Source organism: Narcine bancroftii, chromosome 5 (genome assembly GCF_036971445.1).
Source record: "Narcine bancroftii isolate sNarBan1 chromosome 5, sNarBan1.hap1, whole genome shotgun sequence".
NCBI lineage: Eukaryota > Metazoa > Chordata > Chondrichthyes > Torpediniformes > Narcinidae > Narcine > Narcine bancroftii.
The window spans coordinates 190,904,102-190,926,071 of record NC_091473.1 but is presented as its reverse complement, the minus strand read 5'-3'; the positions used below and the strand labels follow the sequence as shown (position 1 = coordinate 190,926,071).

The window sequence follows — 21,970 nt, the reverse complement described above, 5'->3', positions numbered from 1 at the left end:
TTCAGTACCGCAGAATACCTGAATGTTGCCTTGTGTCTTTTTTTCCACAACCGTTCTTTCACAGAATTAAATTTGCGTCGTTGAAACATTATTTCTTGACTCAAATCTTGATAGAAGAAAACAGGATTATTCTGAACCATCAAAGGAGATCTATTTTGCTGGGCATTTCTAATAGCCGTACGTAAAATTGTCTCTCTGTCACAATAGTTTAAACAACGGATCAGAACAGGTCTTGGATTCTGTCCTGAAAAAGATTTTCTTCTTAAAACTCTATGAGCACGTTCCAGTATTAAACCTTCAGGGAATTTATCCTGTCCTAACACTCGTGGAATCCATTCAGTAAAATATTTTCTTGGATCTGGTCCTTCTATGCCTTCTGGCAAACCAACAATTTTCACGTTGTTCCATCTAGATTGATTCTCCAAATAATCAACCTTTTTTGCTAAATTTTTATTTTGGATCTGCAATGTTTCAATTATTCTATTTTCATCTTGCAGTTGATCCTGTACATCGACTAAACCTTGATCACACATTTCAAATCTTTCAATGGTTTCAAGCTTAAAAGCTCCATTAATGGCTTCCGCCATCGCATTAATCTTGGAAATAAACGGGTTCACAAAATTAGCTAATTGACTCAATACAGAATATATCTTATCTTCAAGATCCTTAACAAACATTTCGACAGAAGTAGATTCAGCCATAATGGGGTCTTGCTGTTCCTTAGAGACCACGGGATCTTCTGTCTCCTCCCTTAATTTAGTATCTTTTCTAGCAGTTTGAATTCGTATAAAAATCCCTCTCAAAGTCCCCCCAGCAATACCAGGAGACTGAAGATCAGGGTTATCTTTAAGCCAAATCTCTTTAATCATCTTCACTGAATCGATGTCTGGAAAAACCGTTGTAATTGAAGATGCATTTTGCAGCGCCACCACTGTAGCAGTCGAATGACAGCTCTTTAACTCTCCAGCTGGTGGCGCCCCAGCTGATTCAACTGTCAAAGTCTCAGTAACAGCACTCACAGTGGCCGTTGTGTGAAATACTGGCACCCGGCCAGCTCTTTGTTCTGAAAGCTGCTGAGTGCAACCTTCAAAGAGCCTTACCGGTATAAAATGGAGTTTCAATGCCGAATTCTGTACGTCTTCTTCTGGATCCATTCTACGCTGAGTCCTGGCTTCTTGTAAACAAGTAGGCTCAGACAATTTCGGAAAATGTAGTTTTTTAACAGTCTGTTGATATTTTCTTTTACCTTTTTTTTGGATATAAACCATTAGGCACTAATCCAGCACCTCTTATTATTTATAAACTTTTAAAAGAACTTTAACGGGCACTTAAAGACAAAACAATAAATCAGAGTCAGGAGAGGTCTGGAAGGCACGTCTGTTCCCTACGCCATCTTGCCACGCCCCCTATTCTGTAATGAAGTTATTACTTTTTCAACTTCCACAATTGAGAGCGGTGTCCCCAAAATCTTCTGTTCCTCCTGGTCCAGTTGAGGTAAATTAACTAGATCTAGAAATTGATCAATTCTATAGTCATCATTCTTTGACTTTGATTTATACAGTTTAGTATAAAATTCTTTAAAAGGGTCATTTATATCTTGAGAATTATATGAAACAGAATTTTTATCAAGCTGAATAGTTGTAATTACTCGAGATTCTTGTTCCTTTTTCAATTGCCAATTTGTTCCAAATTTATAATATCTTTGTTGACTATTTAAAAGCAACTTTTCTATTCTAGATGACTGTAAAGTGTTATATTGTAACTTCTTATTCAATAGAATCCTCTTGCTATCTTCCTTTTTTTTAAATTTTTTTATTTTTTTATTTTTCACACCATAAATCACAATAGCCATGATATACACTTTTTCTTTTCCACACATTTACAGTGACTTTTCTCTTGCTATCTTCCGATGGACATTCTTTCTCCAAGAATAGGATCTCTTTTTCCAAATTATAATATCCAGTTCTTCTCGTCTTTCTTCTTCCATATATCCTCCTGTTTCCTTAATAATTTATATGATTGTCTTCCTCCTGGTTGCTGCCAGGCCCTGGATCGCCAATTCAGCCGGGTCTCCCTTCTGCTGACACTCGCGACTGCATGTCATTCCTTCTACCAGTTCATCCACAGGCCGCAATGCGGCAGGTCGGGGAGCTCGTTTTCGGATGGAGAGCAGGGCCCCCTCCAGCCACCCCCCCCCCCGGTCTCGTCTGCAAGGTGGGCCCTTCCAGCTATGACTCTTTTCCATCTTTGTTCTTCTCTTCGACTTCTCGAGTGGCATCTTTTCACATTCCAGGGTAGTTCACGCTTCATACTTATTAGTATTTTTAGAGTAGATACTCTGATTTTCAGAACTTTTTCTCAGAGGAGCCAGATCTCCTGTCCTGGCTCTGCATCGCCATGTGACATCCCCCGGAGATTGCTTAATTGAGCATCTTGGCTCCATCCATCGCAATAGCATGGATCTCCCCGTGGCCGCACTTTTCAGTTTCCCTTCCCATTCCCTTGATGACAGGCGCTGCCAGACTGAGACCACCCACAAGTTCGAGGACCAGCACCTCATCTTCTGCCTACACCCCCTCCAACCGGATGGTATTAACATCGACATTTACATTAGAAACCCTACCCCTTTCCCATCTTCTTCCTTGTCCCCATTCCACTAATTCAGTCTCTCTCTCTCTCTCTTTCCTTTTCCCTCTGTCTCCTTCAACAGAGTCAAAATCAATCCACACCTTTCCTCTTACTGGTGGGGACGGGTCTGTCCCTGTGTAACACCAGGGTACAGTACTGATGGGGACAGGTCTGTCCCTGTGTAATACAGGAGTACAGTACTGGTGGGGATGGGTCTATTCACCACCCCTTCCCCCGGCTGGGCGCTCCCTCCCCGCCCCTCTCTCCGCACTAGTTAGGAAGTTACAGTGACCACAGGGATTCTTGCTCAAGAATCTGCAGATCAATCCATCAACGTGCTCCAAGACCAGTCAGTTCACATGAAACCCCATCTAGGTAAGGCACTGCTATCCCATCCCAGGTTCTCCACATCCACCCCTCACCCCTGTGAGACACTCCTCACGCAGGTCTGGACTGGGCTCTGAAGGGTCCAGACCAGGGATAGCTGCGTCTTGCTCTAACTTGCCCCATGTCTGACAACATTAAGCAGTCTGTCCAGGACAGCAGCAGGACGTCGAGCGCCGTAACACTGAGCACCTCAGGGCTGTGCACTTGTAACTTACCACAGTTTACTAACAAGTAAAGAATCCACTCACTCGTGTCTTTCAGTACATCATAAAGTCAACTTCCTTTTATTCTTCACTGGACACCACACTCCCCAAACTCCACCCAGCTAAACTCCTCTGACCTTCTCACCACCACATGAGTGATCCCGACACTCTCACTCTCCTCCTCTTGCATCTAAGATCCATCGCCTGTACTCTCGAGATACGGTGCAAGAGGGACAACTTGAGTCTCAAGGCAAAGGAGATGATCGAGGACTTCAGGAGGACCAGGAACGACCACCATCCACTATGCATCAACAACTCTGTGGTGGAGAGAGTGGGGAGAACCAAGTTCCTTGGTGTTCACTTAACCAGCGACCTATCGCGGACACTCAACTTGTCAGGGAGGCCCCGCAGCAAATGCACTTCCTGAGTAGACTGAGGTGGACAAGGCTACCGGCCACCATCACGTCAACCTTCTACAGGACCTTCTATCGAGAGCGTCCTAGCTGGCGGCATCATGGTGCGGGTACAGGCCGCCCCAGAGAAATGGATCAGAGGTCAACCCACAGGACCATAAGAGCGGCAGAGAGGATCACTGGAGTCTCCCTCCCTCCCCCCGTCAACGTGATCGACTGGGAACATTGCCCGAAGAGGGCGTGCAAAATCATCGAGGGACCCTTCCATCCCGCATGCAGCATCGTTCAACTGCTCCTGTTGGGGAAGAGATCCAGGAGGATCAGAGCCACTAACTTCTTCCCATGGGCAGTGAGAATGCTGAATGACCAAAGGAACCGCTCACACTAACCACTCGAGACTCTCAGATTCATGAAGCAATATTTATTCATTTATTTGTATAGATGAAATACTTGTCCTTCATATCTATCTTACACTGAGAACCGGAGAACACTGTTTCATCAGGTTGTACTTGTACAATTGGCTGACAATAAGCTTAATAATAATAATAAATCAAACTGCAATAAATTAAAAGATTTTTAAAAATATTAAATAGATCACGTGTTCAAGGTAAAAAAAATAAATAGGCTTGTTGCCAAAGCACGGCTAAATTATTAAATACTTAAATACTCAATAAATAAGGTCAGGGAAGGAATCCAGCCGGTCCAAACCTCATGGGGGGGGGGGGGGGTCTGACATGGAGGCAATGTGGCATTGAGGATCATAACCCGGGTTTGTCCACGTCCAGTGAGGATCAGAGTGAGAGATAGGTCCTGGAGAGGGTCGGAACGCTGGATGATCTGCTGAGTTTCTCCAGCAATGTGTGTGGTTTTTTTTTTAAACATCAATCATGGTGTCTGCAGACTTGCGTGTTTTACTCCCGGTGAGGGAGACAGGTCCTGGAGATGTTTCGCAGGTGATCAGCAGTCCAAGCAGCGTTAGCTGGTGAGGTCCCGGAGATGTTTCGCTGGATATTGGTGGTCCGAGCAGAGTTAGTTGGGGATATGGGTGGTCCTGGAGAGGTTTCGTTGGTGACGGGTGGTCCAGGGGAAGGTTAGCTGGTGATTGGTTTCCACGTCAACATCACTAACACGAAGTCCCCTTGGCCACGCAGGTCAGATGTTCGTTCAGCAACTGCACCAGGTTGGTGAAGACCATTTCTGCAAGAGCCGCGGCATCGCCCTGGCACAGGGAAGAGAGAGGCACTGGTGAATGCAAAGCTCTTGGTGAAGTGGCCTCTCCCAGTCACCCCAAGTTCTGAGCCATCCTAAGAGAGGCTTCTGACCTTAATGCCATCTCTAAAGACTTGACCCCGTCACTGGTCATTACTGACCCCTGTCATGGGTCACTATTGACCCCGGTCAGAAAGTGGGGAGGAGGAACGAAGGAACAACACCTCATGTTCCCTCTGGGCCCCCTCCAACTGATGGCATTAACGTCGACATCCAGTTTCCATTAAATTCCCCCTCCTCATATTTCCTTGTCTCCTTTTCTGTAGCTCCATCTCTCTCTTTCTCTCTGTTCCCTCTCTCCCTCTTTCTTTCTCTCTCCCTGTCCCCTCGCCCCCTCTCTCTCTCTCTCCCTGTCCCCTCTCCCTCTCTCTTTCTCTCCCTGTCCCCTCTCTTTCTCTCTGTTCCCTCTCCCCTCTCTCCCTCTTTCCACTTTCTACCTCTCTTTCTCTTTCTACCCCTCTCCTTTATCCCTCCGTCTCATCTGCACCCCTTTCTCTCTCTCTTTTTCTTCCTCTCTCTCCCCTCTTTCTCTCTTTGTTCCCTCCATCCCTCTCCTCTCTCCCTTTCTCTTTCTCCCCCTCTCCCTTTGTCTCCTAACTACACTCCTTTCCCTCTCTCTCTCTCTACCCTCTCTCTCTTTCCCCTGTCTCCCTCTCTCTTTCCCCTCTCTCCCTTTCCCTCTGTCTCCTTTACTCCAACTCTGCATTCACAAAGCCTCCTCCCCCCATCAATTCTCACCTTCCTCTCTCCTGTCCCATCAATACCCAAATAACACCTGTACTCCTCCCCCTTCCGTTCAGCCACCTGCCTGCTTTTTCTCAAACCGTGAAGTAGGACTTGAGCCTGAAAAGTAATTTATACAGTAAAACCCTCTGGTAATCGGAATTCAAGCAACCGGCATTAAAAAAATTAAATAAAAATAAAACAATAGGTAAAAAAATTTGCAAGTTTAAAATTGAAAATGCTCTCTGAAGTAACACATAAACCTTGGGTGAAGATGGGAGCCAATATCCAGCCAGCGGAGGGAGGGCCTTGGTCGGGCTTTGCTCGGAGCAGCTGTTTGAACAAAGTTGTGTGAAGCAGCGATGGCGTCGCCCAGAATGAAGGGCGGGTTGATGCCACTCGCCATTGGGGCGGCTCTCTTAAAGTGTCTCCTTATCCCTGCTTAGTAAGAGTTGCCCCGGTCAGAAGCTTTACCTGTAAACTTGGGGGAGGGGGGGTTAATTTATCTATGGGAGGGGGAGGAACCTGCAGTTGCAGCGATGGTTAAATGTTTTCAAAGAACATGAATGGAAATAAAGCAAAATTCTTTATATATTCAGGAGAGTGTTCAGTGGAAGTACAGGATAGTGATTTTGTCTTTGAAACTATTTATTCTTAATGCAGGTGTTAGTTAGGCATTGTGAGATTAAGTCTCAAGCAACCAGAAAATACATATCCGGCATAGTCTCAAGAAACCGGAAAATTCACTTATCCGGCATCGACCAATCCTCCAACCTGCATTAAGAATAAACAGTTTAAAAGTGCGCAAAATGTAAAGTAATTTAAACTAAATCAGTGTTGTCATCCTTAATTAAGTAAAGTTCACTTTCATCGGGTAATCCCCACAATTTAAATTTGTCCCCTGCTCGTGAACGCTGCAACAGGGTCACGCTAACTGTGCTGCTCACAATTAACCCCCCTCCCCCCAGGTTTACAGAAAAAGCCTTGCAGATATACTCAATACTTAATAAAGAATCATCATGCAGGCGCTTGGGGAGAGTCCAACCCCAGCGGTGCGGCATCGGCCGGCATCACCACTTTACTCGAACGTGGGTCATGTGTCGCTTTGGGGAACCTTGACTTTCACAGTTTGCAACTTTTAATAACATTTTTACTTATTTTAATTTTTAAAATTTATTTATTTGTTATTGGTTGGTCGGGTTGCTTGAATTCCGGATAACGGGGATTTGCTGAGTCCCTCCAACGTTTCTGCGTATTTCTTCCACCTCTGCAGACCTGCAAGGTTCATTATGCTTATTGGAACACTCGACCCCCCTCCCCCCCGCTACCAGCAGAGTCTCAGCTTTAGATGGACCTGGGGTGGCGGGCACACATCCACCCCATCAGAACTCCAGTGTGAACCCAGGACATCAGAAACGGGAGCAGGAGTTGGCCATTTGGCCCGTTTGAGCCTGCTCCCCCATTCAATGAGATCAGGGCTGATCTGATGATCGGCTCGTCCCCACCGACCTGCCTTTCCCCCCATCCCTTAAATCCCCCCCTACCCAACCTCGTCTTAAATGTATTTACTGAGGTCGCCTCCACTGCTTCAACGGGCAGTGAATTCCACAGATTCCCCCACCCTCTGGGAAAACCAGTTGCTCCTCATCTCTGCCCTGAATCTTGGGGCGATGTCCCCTAGTTCGAGTCTCCCCCACCAATGGGAACAATTTACCTACCTCATAATATTATAAGATTCCCTCTCATTGTTCTAAATCCCAGCGAGTGCAGTTGCAGGCCAACCCCCTCATCCCTGGAACCAACCCAGCCAAACACCTCCAAAGCCAGCCCATTCTTCCTCGCGTCAGGAGACCAGAACTGCGTGCGGGACTCCAGATGCGACTTCACCAGGACAGTCACAGCACAGCCTCCCTGCCCCCAAACTCGATCCCTCTGTCACCGAAGGCTCAAAAACCCCTGCAGGTGGACCGCAGAGAGCGCCCTGGCCGGTTGCCTCGCAGCCCGGTGCTGAGGTGCCGACGCTCAGGAAAAAGGGTTGTCAACTCGGCCTGTGACATCGCAGGCACCAGACTTCACTCCATCTACAAGAGGCGGTGACTCGAGAAAGCAGCCTCTATCCTCAAAGAGCCACCCCCACCCCACAGGCCAGGTCCTCTTCACTCTGCCACCATCGGGGGAAAAGGTCTGGGAGCCTGAAGACGAGCGCCCAGCGGCACAAGGGCAGCTTCTTCCCCGCACCCATCAGGTTCCTGAATGGACGATGAACCCCAGACACTGCCTGACCTTGGCTTATTCCCGCACTATTTTATAAGGTGGTTTATGTAAGTGTTTCCACTATGATTCTGCTGCAACCCCCCCCCCCCCCCCCCCCCCCCACGTAGGAGTGCGGCAGGAGAATCTCCACCATAGCATTCCCATCCCAGCCCCTCACGCTAAGCGACCACCTGGCCAAACGTTTGACTGCAAAGGGTCAGAGAAATTACCGATTTGAAGTCGTTCTTCAGTCGCTGCAGCAAGCGAGCGAGATCCCCGGAAAACTGGCCAGCGCCAAGGGCTTCTTCCTCTGAATCCTGGGAGATTAAAGTGCAAGCGTAAGGCATGGGGTGGCACACTTGGCCTTTACGGCGCCCACAATCGGGAATGACTCCTGGGTCATCCGAAAGGGGTTTGCATGATCTCCCCAGTGTCTGCATGGGGTTTTCCCCGATTTCCTCCCACCGTTCAAAATGTACCAGGGATATAGGTTAATGGGCCCCCCCCCCCCCCCATTGGGTGGCACAAACTCGTGGGCCAGAATGGCCTGTTACCTCGCTGTGGGTCTAAATTTCTTTTAAAACATAGGAGCAGAAATAGGCCATTCAGCCCATCAAGTTTACCCCACCATTGAATCACGAGCTGATCCATTTTCCCCACAGCCTTCAATGCCTGGCTAATCAAGAACTGATCAATCTCTGCCTTAAATACACCCAACGGCCCGGCCTCCACAACCACCTGTGGCAACAAATTCCACAGATTCACCACCCTCTGACTGGAGAAATTCCTCCCTGTCTCTGTTTTAAACGGACGCCCTTCAATCCTGAAGTTGTGCCCCTCTTGCCCCAGACTCTCCCACCGTGGGGAAACAACCTTTCTACATTGACTCTGTCCACGCCTTTCAACATTCAATATGTTTCAATGAGATACCCTCCCCGCCCCCCCCCCCCCCCCCCCCCCCCCCCCCATTCTCCTAAATTCCAACGGGTACAGATCAAGAGACGTCAAACACTCCTCACGCGATAACCCTTTCCCTCCCGAAATCATCCTTGTGAACCTCCTCTCCAATGCCAGAACGTCCTTTTTTAAACAAGGAGCCCAGAACTGCCCATAATCCTCCATGTGAGATCTCACCAGGAGGGCCTTATAAAGCCTCAATGTCACATCCCTGCTCTTGTATTCTCTTCCTCTTGAAGTGAAGGCAAGCGTCACATTTGCCTTTGTCACCACCCGCTCAACCTACAGGCCGTCTTGCACGTGTTAGAGGGTGGGTGAAACTAGGGCGGTGGAGAGGAAGAGCAGGAGGGGATTGAGCAGGAGTTGGAGGGGATGAGAGACAGCCAGCTGGACCCGGTGAGATGGTCTAGTATGAAATCTGTGAGGGTTGAGAGGAGGTTCACAAGGACAATTCTGGGTATGAAAGGGCTATCGTACAAAAAGCATTTGACAGCTCTTGACCTGCACTCGATGGAATTTAGGAGAATGGTGGGTGGGGGGGGGGGGAGAATGGTGGGTGGGGGGGGGAGAATGGTGGGTGGGGGGGGAGAATGGTGGGTGGGGGGGGGAAGAATTCTCATTGAAACCTTTTGAACGTTGAAAGGGTGGACAGAGTCGATGTAGAAAGGTCGTTTCACCACGGTGGGAGAGTCTGGGAGAAGAGGGGCACAACTTCAGGATTGAAGGCGTCCGCTTTAAACAGAGACGGGGAGGAATTTCTCCAGCCAGAGGGCGGTGAATCTGTGGCATTTGTTGCCACGGGCAGATTCAGAGGCCAGGCCCATTGGGTGTATTTAAGGCAGAGATTGATAGGTTCTTGATGAGCCAGGACATCAAAGGTTACGGGAAGAAGGCCAAGGCAGTGGGGCTGAGTGGGGAAAATGGATCAGCTCCTGATTAAATGGTGGGGTGGAGTTGATGGGCTGAACGGCCTATTCCTGCTCCTATGTGTTGGATCTCATTTTCCAAACTGTTGGCGCACAGACCCCGCAATCTCTGGTACACACACGAGACCCTTCCATCTATACAGACACAGACCCCCTTTGCTGTAGACAACATACACGACCCCACCTGCGCACATACAGACCCCCTTGCCTGTTCACACCAGACGCGTCCTCACCTGTACACAGTGCTCCAGTTGCTCTGAGATGGTGACGAGTAAGTCCCAGACCTTCCTGCCAGCAGCTCTGAAGGTTCCCTCCCTGCTGCTCAACACAGCAGAGAAGTGGTCAAACTCAGCGTGGACCAGGATCATCCTCTCGGGGACCTGGAGTTGCAGAGGGGAGGGTCAGTCAGGAAAGGCAAGGGCTGTGGTGGAGGTGGGTTGGAGGGGGCCTCATCCCTCCTCAAACCGGAAGACCCCACCCCCGAACGTCGATTCGAACGCACCCGCAGTCGCTTCTGCAGGCACATTCTTGGAGCGATTGGCCCCTGAAAGTGGCGAGGGTCCTGTGGGCTGTTAGAACACTTCCACCCACAATGACTCGGAGGCTCACCTGCCCTTCTACAGCTGAGATACTATCCCACACTGGCAATCCATTCCCCAACTCCCCACCCCCCGCTATGTCAAAACCTGCCTCAGCCTATCCTGACCCTGCACCGCAGCCACACTGCTATCACTTCATGAACCGATCCACGCCCCAACGCCTTGGAGAAGGGGGTGACCCACGGTGCCGGCGAGGGCCGCGGAGGCCAGAGAGTGGCGGGGCAGCTGGCGGCCATGGTCGGGGGGGGGGGGGGGGGGGGGGTCGGAGACACTCGCCCCTGGCTGCGGGCCGCTGGGGACGGGCTCGAGACTTTTGCCTCTCTCTCTCTCTGTCTGTAAGGGGCCACCGGGCAATTCCTGCTGATGGCAAATCTTCATTTGCCTTACGGTCGACTAAAGGAAATTCTCTAATAAAAGAATCTTGCATAAAGTACAGACATTTCAACCCATCCGACTGACAGCATTAATGGTCCGTCTAACGTCTGCTCTCCTCAAAACCTCTCCACGCATCACATCGACCTTTCCAGCGAAAGGAGGTGGGGGGGGGCGGGGTTCCCTTCACCCTCATCAACAACTCTTGTTCTGGTTTGTACGGGGAGTTCACAGGAGGCAGGGGTGAGGAGGGAGCAGGGAAGGGGTGGGAGGGAGGAAGAGAGGAGGTGAGAGGGTGGAAGGGAGGAGGGTGAGGGGTCGAAGAGACCAGAGATACAGACAACACTCACACTCAGGGCCCTCAGCTCGTCAGTGGTAGCCAGTTGAAAAGTGGTCCTGGAGCCAGATTCAGATCTGGAGCTGGATCCAGAGTCAGATCTGGAGTGGGTACTGTCCTGTGGAGAGAGAGAGAGTCGGTGAGGAGTTGTAGCCTTCCTGGTGGGGGGGGGGGGGTGGGGGGAATGGAGAGAGTGTGGTTGGCGGGGTGGGATGGGAGAAGGGCGGAGGGGGTTCAGTGGGAGAGGTCAGGGGGTCAAAGGGCAGGGACAGGGAGTTCAGTGTGGAGGAGGTAAGTGATGAGGGTTTCAGTGGAGACGGGGTGGGGGGTGAGAGGATGTGCGGGTCAGTGGGTGGGGAGGGGAATGAATGAATATGGGGGGTGTTGGGGAAGGGGTGAGAGGACAAGGATCAGGGAGGAGGGTGAGGTCGGGGATCATGGAGGGGGATGAGAGGATGTGGGGGTCAGCGGATGGAGGGAATACGGGGATCGTATGATATGGGAATTGAGGGAGGGGGAGATGGGAATCATCAGTGGGTGGAGGGGGTACAGGGAGAGGGGAGTCAGGGATCGTCAGTGGATGGAGGGGGGTACGGGGATTGGGGAGAGGAGAGGGGGATCATCAGTGGATGGAGGGGGCTACACGGAGGGGGGAGATAGGGATCAACAGTGGATGGAGGGGGGTACGGGGATCAAGGGAGAGGGGAGACAAAGATTGTCAGTGGGTGGAGGGGGGATCGGGGAAAGGGGAGACAGGGATCGTCAATGGGGGTGGGGTTTACAGGGATTGGGGAGAGGAGAGACGGGATCGTCAGTGGATGGAGGGGGGTACAAGGATCATCAGTGGATGGTGGGGGGGCTGGCGGAAGGCAGATGGGTCAGACATCCGGTCACTTCCTTACATAGAGCCTCTGGGCCTTCCAGAAGGTGGTCATGACAGCCGGAGGGATGGTCCTGAAGAAGGACAGGTCGCAGCTCCGTCCGCCTGAACCGCGGCGCTCCACCGCCATCACCCCACCGCTCAGCAGCAGGGCCACAGCCACCGACACCAACACCACGGTCACACGGATCTCCATCCCCACACGGACACAGACGAATAGGTGCCTGGGCTTCCTGAGCAGCCTGGGAGAGGTGGGCCAGGTGGGGGCGCAGGAAGATGAGATCCCCAGAGGTGCAGGAGGATGTGACACCTGGGGATGCAGGAGGACGTGACAGCCAAGGGTGCAGGAGACACGGAATACTCAAGGCTGCAGGAGGACAGCGGCCAGGATGGGGCAGTGCCAACGATTCCACCTGGGCACTTGCTGCCTGCTGCTCTGACTCAGGACGGTCCTCGTTTGTCACCGGGTCAGTGTCTCTGAGATGCTCCATCTCTCTGCAGAGCTTTTATCCTGGGCTGGGGGCTGGAAACCCCCTGATGGGGCAGCAAAGGAAGCAAACGTGAGGGAAGGGAGTGATGTCAGGGTGAATGTTAGACAAAGATGGGAAATCGAGAGGCAGCTCGGGTGGAAACTGAAAGCAGTGAGAATGGTGGAGTCCTGGGGAGTGTGACAGTACAGAGGAGGTGTGGCCACACCAGGGATGCTGGAGTTATCCTCCCCTCACCCCCTCCATAACCCCTCACCCCCCTCACATCATTCCCTCTGTTACCCCCTTCTCACCCCTTACCACTCGCCCTCACCCCCTCTCCCCAGTGTTCTTTTCAACCCTCACCACTCACCCACCTTCCCACTGCACCCATAACCCCTCACCCACTTCCCTAACCCCCTCACCCCCCACCCTCTCCCGTCTTCTCCCTCCCTTACCTTCTCCCTTTGTTATACCCCCCTCTCACCCTCTTCTTCCCCCAGCGCAGAGCTCCTTCACCACCCCTCCCCCAGAACAGAGCTCCCTCACACTCGTGACACTGATGCATTTGGTCATGGCGGTAGTGGGGGGGGGAGGTGCCTGCAGCCTCGGATGGTCAGACTCAGCCACTGGACGTGATGTTCTCTGAGTTGGAGACTTGGGGAAAACACATGGGGGTCTCTGATACAGAAAGCAGTGTACTCCCCAGTACTCCCCATCTGACACGAGAGGGTCTTGGAGTTGGAAACCTGTTTACTCCCTGACCGACACGGGGGAGGGGTCTCTGATACGGAAACCAGTGTACTCTCCTTCCTACACGAGGGGGTCTCTGATACGGAGACTGGTGTAATCTCCGGCCGACACGAGGGTGTCTTGGACTCGGAGATCGGTATACACCCTGACCGACACGGTGGGGGGGGGTCTCTGATACGGACACCAGTGTACTCCCCAGCCGACATGAGGGGGTCTCAGAGTCGGAGATCGGTATACTCCCCGACCGACACGGGGTGGTCTCTGATACAGAGACTGGTGTACTCCCCTTCCAACACGGGGGGGGGGGGTTCAGAGTCGGAGACAGGTGTACTCCCCGACCGACATGAGGGGGTCTCTGATATGGAGATCGGTGTACTCCCTGACCGACATGAGGGGGTCTCGGAATTGGAGATCGGTGTACTCGCTGACCAACACGGGCGGGGTGGGTTCTCTGATATGGAAACCAGTGTACTCCCCTTCCGACACGAGGGGTTCTCTGATACAGACACCGGTGTACTCCCCGGCCGACATGAGGGGGTCTTGGAGTTGGAGATCGGTATACTCCCTGACCGACATGGGGTGGGGGGGGTCTCAGAGTTGGAGACCGGTGTACTCCCTGACTGACACAAGAAGGGTCTCTGATATGGAGATCGGTGTACTCCCCTTCCAACATGGGTGGTCTCTGATACGGAGACTGGTGTACTCCCCGACCGACACGACGGGGTCTTGGAGTCGGAGACCGGTGTACTCCCTGACCGACACGAGGGGGTCTCGTAATCGGAGACTGGTGTACTCCCCGACCGACATGGGGAGGGGGGTCTCTGATATGGAGACCAGTGTACTCGCCGACCAACACAGGTGGGTCTCTGATAAGAAGATAAGTGTACTCCCCTTCCAACACGGGGTGGGGTCTCTGATACGGAGACCAGGCAGACACATGAGGGTCTCTGAATCAGAGACTGGAATACCTTGGCTGACATGGGGGTCTTGGAGTCAGAGACTGGGGTACCCTGGCTGATGTGGTGGTCTCGGAGACTGCGATATCCTGCTGGACCCGTGCAGGTCTTGGAGATGGGAATACCCTGCCATCACGTGGGGGTCTCAGAATCAGAGACTGAGGTACCCTGGCTGACGTGGGGGTCTCAGAGACTGGGATACTCCGGCGAACATGTGGGGGTCTCGGAGTCGGAGTCTGGGATATCCTGCTGGACACATGGAGGTCTTGGAGATGGGAATACCCTGCCATCACGTGGGGGTCTCAGAATCAGAGACTGTACCCTGGCTGACGTGGGGGTCTCAGAGACTGGGATACTCCGGCGAACATGTGGGGGTCTTGGAGTCGGAGTCTGGGATATCCTGCTGGACACGTGGAAGTCTTAGAGACGGGAATACCCCGCCGACACATGGGGTTCTCAGAGATGGAGACTAGGCAGTCATGTGGGGGTCTCAGAATCAGAGACTGAGGTACCATGGCTGACGTGGGAGTTTCGGAGACTGGGATACATCGGTGGACACATGGGGGTCTCGGAGTCGGAGACCGGGATATCCTGTTGGACACATGGAGGTCTCTGAGATGGGAATTCCCCGCCGACACGTGGGGGTCTCAGAGTCGGAGACTTCCTACAGCCGCACTGAGAGCTTTCGGTTTGTCCCCTTTGGCCTCTGTCCGATTCACATGAAATGAAACCGTGAGAAGAGGAAGGAAGCCGCTGGCCTGCATCAGTCCTTCCGGAAATTTCTGTGGGTGGGCCCAGGGTCTGGAATCAGTGGGAGGGCTGGGCCCATTGCTGCCGCCCCTACCATGGGGAGCTCCCTCACTACCACAGAGAGATCCCTCTAACAGGGAGATCCCTCCCTTACTGTGAGAAGGACCCTCACAACAGGGATCTCACCTTGAGGAGCTCCCTCACTACCATGGGAAGATCCCTCCTTTACTGTGGGGAGTTCCCTCACTTACCATGGGGAGCTCCCTCAATACCACAGGGAGATCCCTCATCATGGGGAGCTCTGTCACTACTATGGGGAGATCCCTCACTGGGGAAATATCCCACCCACTCTTTTGCCCTCTCTCTCTCCCCCTCTCTCAGCCACCTTCCCCTCTCTATCCGACAGCCTTTCACACCCTTTCTCTCCCCCCTCTTGCCCCAACCTCTTCCCCCACACTCTCCTCACCCTCTCCCCATCCTCTCTCCCCCTTTTCTCTCTTACACATTCCCTCTCCCACCCTTTCCCTCACTCTATCTCTCTCCCCTCTCTTCTGCAACCTTTCTCCCTCACCCAATCTCCCCCACCCTCCCTCTTCTCTCTCCCCATTCTTTCTCACACCTTCACATCCCCATCTCTCTCGCCCTCACCCTCTCTCAGCATGCTCTCTCTAATCCTCAACCCCTCTCTCCCCCCATGTTCTCTCACAATCCTCTATTGCCCACCCCCTCTCTCTCCCCCCACCCTCTTTCTCCCTCACTCTCCATCCCACCCTTTCTCCCCCACCACCCCTCTTTCCCCTTCCCTTCCCCAACCACCTAACCCATCCCGTGGTACTCTGGTTCACGGGACCTTGCGCCCAATTTCCTTGTCGTGTGGCATGTGAATGTACTGCAATGCTCCGGTACTCACAGACACCCTGGGAAAGGTGGTGAGGGAGCTCCAGACTCTGGGAGAGGCAGAGGGAGCTCCACACCCTGGAATGGACAGTGAGTGAGCTCTGCACCATGGGAGGGGCAGTGAGGGAGCTCCATGCTGTGGGAGGAGGGGTGAAGGGGGTGGGGGAGGGGGAGGGGAGGGATGAGGCCAGGGGGTGAGGGAGGAGGTGAGGGGAGGTGGGTGAGGGTTGAAAGGTACAGTGGGGAGGGGGGTTTAGGGTGAGTGGTAAAGGGTGTGAAGGGGGTAACAGAGGGGGTGTTGGGAGGGGGTGAGGGGAGGGAGCCCCAACATCCCTGGTATGGCCACACATCCTCTGCACGATAACACTCCCCAGGACTCCACTATTCTCACTGCTTTCAGTTTCCACCTCGAGCTGCCTCTCGATTTCCCATCTCTGTCCATCACTCCCTTCCCTCACGTTTGCTTCCTTTGCCAACCCCATCAGGGGGTTTCCAGCCCCCAGCCCAGGATAAAAGCTCTGCAGGGAGATGGAGCATCTCAGAGACACCAACTAGGCGACGAACGAGGGCCATCCTAGTCAGAGCTGCCGGCACCCAGCACCTAGGTGGAATCGTTGGCACAGCCCCATCCCGGCCACCGTCCTCCTGCAGCCTTGAGTGTCTCATGCGTCCTGCACCCTTGGGTGTCATGTCCTCCTGCACTCCCAGCCACCTCGTCCTCCTGCACCCGTGGGTATCACATTCTCCTGAACCTCCGGGCATCTCGTCCTCCTGCGCCCCCACCTCTCCCAGGCTGCTCAGGGAGCCCAGGCACCCACTCGTCTGTGTCTGTGTGAGGATGGAGATCTGTGTGACTGTGGTGCTGGTGTCGGCGGCTGTGGCCCTGCTGCTGAGCGGTGGGGTGATGGCGGTGGAGCGCCATGGTTCGGGCAGACGGAGCTGCAACCTGTCCCTCTTCAGGACCATCCCTGCGGCTGTCATGACTACCTTCTGGAAGGTTCAGAGGCTCTATGTAAGGAAGTGACCGGATACCTGATGGCAGCATTCAGGACCGTGTTTTCCACTGAACCCTGTCCCAGTAAATTCCCTGTTAATTCCTGGGGATGGGGTCACAGTGGGACCGACTCTCTCTCCCTACAGGTCAGTACCCAGTCCAGATCCGAACCAGTTCCATTTCTCGGCTGGCTGCCATTGATGAGCTGAGGACCCTGAGTACGAGTGTCGTCCATATCTGCGGTCTCCTCACCTCCACCCTCACACTCCCTCCTCTACCCTTTCCCCTCCACATGTGACCTGATGTCTGACCCAGCCACCTTCCCTTGCCCCCCCACCACCCAGACCCCCACATCCTCTCACCCCCTTCCCCAATCCCTGTCCTCTCACCCCTGTCCCCGTTCCCTCACTCCTTCCCCACCCACTGACCCTCGCGTCCTTTCACCCCCATCCCCATCCAAGGACCCTCATGTCCTCTCACTCCCCATCCCCTCACCCCCTCCCCGATCCCCTCACCATTTCCCGATTGAAACCCCCTCCGTGCCACCTGACCCCCCCCTCTGCCCTCCAATCCCCTGTCCTATGAACCCCCTCACCACTGATGACCACTCCCTTTCTGTGGCACAATCAATGACCACTCGCAGACATCAAGGCCTTATTGATCAGAAGACCCGGGCGCGCCTCTATGTGCTGCTGGCTCATGTCCAAGGCAGGTACGAAGGAGGATTCTAGGGCACTTGGCCTTCATTAGGGGATCTTATGGGGAGGGGCAACAGGTACAGAGGGCAGGCCAGCCTGCCCAGCCTAGTGAAGACATCCCCACAGTACCATATTCCACCACATTCTCCCTAACCACTCTTGACGGATTATATTTTGTATTGAGTATAGAAATGTTATTGGAAGATAGATTGCGGGGTTTTTAGTGTAGGTCACACACAGATACAAACACTTCACAACACAGATCTCATTTAAAATGCCAGAGCTCAGCTCAAGCCGGACAGTCCAGGCTCCATGTGCCTTTGCAAAAACTTTGAAGAATGCCTATAAGGACTTCACATGTCGGTGTTAATTGGACATACTATGGAGAAATGGATTATTGTTTTGGAAAGCAACAGATGGATGGACTCTCAAAATTAGGTCCTGAGCCTTCTGTCTGAGTGCAGTTGGCTAGTCTAAGACCGTCATGTGGTTTTCTCTGAGAGAGAGAGAGATAATTCAGTTTTACAGTTCAGCAGCAGCAGGGTCTGGAACAGGACAAGCTGGCAAGCTTGTTTGAAACCCCATTTTGAAGATGGGTTGTGAGTTCTGAGTTCAGCCTGTTCAAAGCCCTTGTGGTCCATTCAAGAGGAGATAGCTGGCTGCATAATGTTTTGCCTGAGATAAAGGAAACAGAAAAGGAAACTCTGTGGTGACCTGAAAGAAAGAGGTTATCATCTGGAAAATGCCGATGGGCCAAGTTTCTTCAGCAAGACGCAGAAGTGGCCGATCAGAAGGATTCAGTTTGTGTCCAACAAGTATTGAATCCCTCTCTGGAAACTGACAAGAACCTTTCAACAACTCTGACTCGGCCACACTGTTCTTCACATTGCTGGATGACTGTGCCGAGGACCTTTGGGGGGGAATGAAGGGAGGGGGTGGTACCATGATTTGCCACAAACCCTTTCTGACTCGCAGAGTCGAATGCTTTGGTTAAGGTTGACAAACATCACGTACGGTCCCTCTTCTTAAAAGAGTCACAGAAGGTCTCAACGATGAGAATGGGGTCTACATCCAACACCGCACCAACGGCAGCCGGCTCGACAGCCCTTCACACTAAGACCACCCTCCAACTCACATCCTGTCCCCTGCAAGGACTCCATCCCCTTCTCTCAATTTCTCCATCTCTGTCGCATCTGCTTCCAAGACGAGTTCTTGCAGTCTGGAGCCTCTGAAATGTCTGCCTTCTTCCACAAACGTGGCTTTCCCTCCACCACCATGAGCTTGGCCCTCACCCCCATTCCCTGCTCATCTGCCCCAGCCCCCACACCCCTAGAAACAATAAATACAGAATCCCCCCTCATCCTCACCTACCACCTTACCAGCGTCCACACCCAACACATTATCCTCCGGAATTCCCGGCACTTACTACAGGACCCCACCACCATCCCTCCCCTTTCAGCCTTCTGTAGGGATTGCTCACTCCATGACTCCTTTGTGCCCTCTTCCCTCCCCATCCATCACCCACCCACTGCCCCGCCCCCGTCGCATCTTCCACTGTGGTAGGAGGTGTAAAACCTATGCCCACACCTCCTTCCTCTCATGGTCCGAGGTCCAAAAGCAGACCTTTCAGGTGAAACAACACCTGTGCCTCCAAAGGACTCATTTTCTGTGTCCAGTGCACCCTCTGTGGCCTTCTCTACATCAGAGAGACTGGCCGCAGATGAGGAGATTGCTTCGCCCAGCACCTCCTCTCCGTCCACAACAAAAGCGACCCCCCCTCCCGTGGCCAACCATTTCAATTCTGAGTCATGCTTTCGAGCTCACCTGTCTGTCCACGGCCTTTCCACTACCCCACTCGCAGACTGGAGGAACGACACCTCATTTTACGACTCCAACCCCAGTGTATGAACATTGAGTTCACTGCCCTTTTCCCCTTCACCCCTTTTAACTAGTTATTGCAGTTCCTACTTCCTTTCTTTCCCCACCCAGACTTCTCTGCCCCCTCCTGCAGTCCTCCCCTCCCCATCTCCACCTATCATCTCCCACCCTCACCAACCCCCCTTCCCCCTTTTGTTCGACATTCCTCATGTTCCCCCCACACCTTGATGAAGGGCTCAAGCCCAAAACATTGGTGATGCACCACTAGCCGACTGCAGGAGGCGCTCTCTGTTCTGCAGAAAAACCATTGGAGGACAGAGCACACCCAGCCAGCTGTCAATCAACCGCCTGGGATATAATCCTGAGCCAGCCCCTCCTGAGCCAGTCACTCGGGAACCACCAGTACGGCTACCACTGTAGCAGAGACTTTTAACTCAATAAAGCCGGTTGTACAGTCTTCCTTGAGTTTTGTGGCTGTGTTGAAAAAGATAAAGGTGGATAAATCTCCGGGACCGGACAAAATATTCCCAAGGACACTCAGGGAGGCTTGTGGACAGATAGTGGGGCCATTAACAGAGATATTTATGATGTCACTGGCTACGGGGGTAGTGCCAAAGGATTGGAGGGTGGCGCATGTGGTTCCGCTGTTTAAAAAGGGGTCCAAATGTAAACCTGGGAATTATAGGCCCATGAGTCTGATGTCTGTGGTGGGCAAGTTGATGGAAAGTGTTCTGAGGGATGGTATTTACAAATATTTGGAGGTACAGGGATTGATAGGGTGTAATCAGCATGGTTTTGTCAGGGGTAGACCATGCTTGACAAACCTAATTGAGTTTTTCGAGGGGTTACAAAAAAGGTTGATGAAGGGAAAGCTGTGGATGTTGTCTATTTAGACTTTAGTAAAGCTTTTGACAAAGTTCCCCACAGGAGGTTAGGAAAAAAGGTGGAGGCATTAGGTATAAATAAGGAGGTAGTGAAATGGATTCAGCAATGGTTGGATGGGAGGTGTCAGAGAGTAGTGGTAGAAAATTGTTTGTCCAATTGGAGGCCGGTGACTAGTGGAGTTCCTCAGGGATCGGTCCTGGGTCCACTATTGTTTGTTATATATATTAACGATCTGGAAGTAGGGGTGGAGAATTGGATAAGCAAGTTTGTGGATGATACAAAGATTGGTGGTGTTGTGGACAGTGAGGAAGATTACCGTAGATTAAAAGGTGATTTAGGAAGGCTGGAGGTGTGGGCTGAGAAATGGCTGATGGAATTTAATAAATAATTTAATAGATAAGTGTGAGGTGTTACATTTTGGAAAGGCAAATCTAAATAGGTCATATGCATTAAATTGTAGGCTATTGAGATGTGCAGGGCAACAAGGGATTTAGGAGTTATGGTAAATATTACCCTCAAGGCTGATACTCAGGTAGATGGTTTGGTGAAGAAGGCATTTGGAATGTTGGCCTTCATAAATCGGAGTATTGAATTCAAGAGTAGGGAGGTTATGATGAAATTGTACAAGGCATTGGTGAGGCCAAATTTGGAGTACTGTGTACAGGCCAAATTATAGGAAAGATATAAACAAAATAGAGAGAGTGCAGAGAAGGTTCACGAAAATGTTGACAGGATTTCAAGGTTTGAGTTATAGGGAAAGGTTGTGCAGACTAGGGCTTTTTCTCTGGAGCGTAGAAGATTGAGGGGGGACTTAATAGAGGTATTTAAGATTTTAAAAGGGACAGAGTAAATGTGGATAGGCTTTTTCAATTAAGAATGGGGGAGATTCAAACTAGAGGGCATGGTTTAAGATTGAAGGGGGAAAATTATAAGGGGAACATGAGGGGAAATTTCTTTACGCAAAGGGTGGTAGGGATGTGGAATGAGCTTCCGGCAGACGTGGTTGAGGCGGGATCATTGGTTACATTTAAGGAAAGACTGGATAGTTACATGGAGAGGAGAGGACTGGATGGGTATGGACCGGGTGCTGGTCAGTGGACTAGGAGGGTGGGATTTGTTACAGCATGGACTAGTAGGGCCAAACTGGCCTGTTCTGTGCTGTAAGTGGTTATATGGTTATACTGCCGCAGCAGCGCGTCACATGTATCTTCACCGTTGCTACATAAAGGCACTGTTAGACCTGCTGAGTTTCTCCAGCATCCGTGTGTTTTTTTTTCACTTAAACCACCAGTATCCACAGAATCCTGCGTTTTACCCAAGGGTTCAAAGTGACTCAGTCAAGGGTGGCTCTTCGCCGACAATCAAGGGTCAGCGCCAGAACTAATGTTTAAGGAGGGGGGCATTAGCGTATTAGAGGGGGGCTCGCTCAGCAGTGCCGGGGGGGAGGGGGGGGGGTTTGTGCCAACTGGCAGTGGGGGGAGGTGCTAATGGATGATGGGATCTACCTGTCTTTAACGCATCCACCCCCTCCACGTGGGGGGGGGGGTTGCTCCTTTTACTGATGCTGGATGCCCACTAGCGACTCTCTGCCACTTTGGTAGCATGTGTCAAGGGTGGGTCTGACAGCCTCGACCATATTGGGGGGTAGGTGGCTCACCACCTCATTTTGGAAGGGGACTCCCCCGTCCCGCCAACAATGGTGCCCTTGTTGCAGAATTACCGCTTATTGGTAGTGCAAAAACAAC

At 52.0% G+C, this 21,970-nt stretch overlaps 1 protein-coding gene across 1 annotated transcript; it reads right to left on the bottom strand.

Annotated features, from left to right (window-relative positions):
• Positions 1-4,089: 4,089 nt before the first annotated feature.
• On the bottom strand, positions 4,090-12,353 carry LOC138762878 (interferon lambda-3-like). The gene is made up of 5 exons (XM_069936396.1): positions 11,970-12,353; positions 11,081-11,185; positions 9,993-10,139; positions 8,107-8,193; positions 4,090-4,850 (listed from the first exon to the last, which is right to left on the bottom strand). Exons 1-5 carry the CDS (start codon positions 12,141-12,143, stop codon positions 4,755-4,757), a joined length of 609 nt encoding a protein of 202 aa, XP_069792497.1. The 5' UTR covers positions 12,144-12,353; the 3' UTR covers positions 4,090-4,754.
• Positions 12,354-21,970: the final 9,617 nt, after the last annotated feature.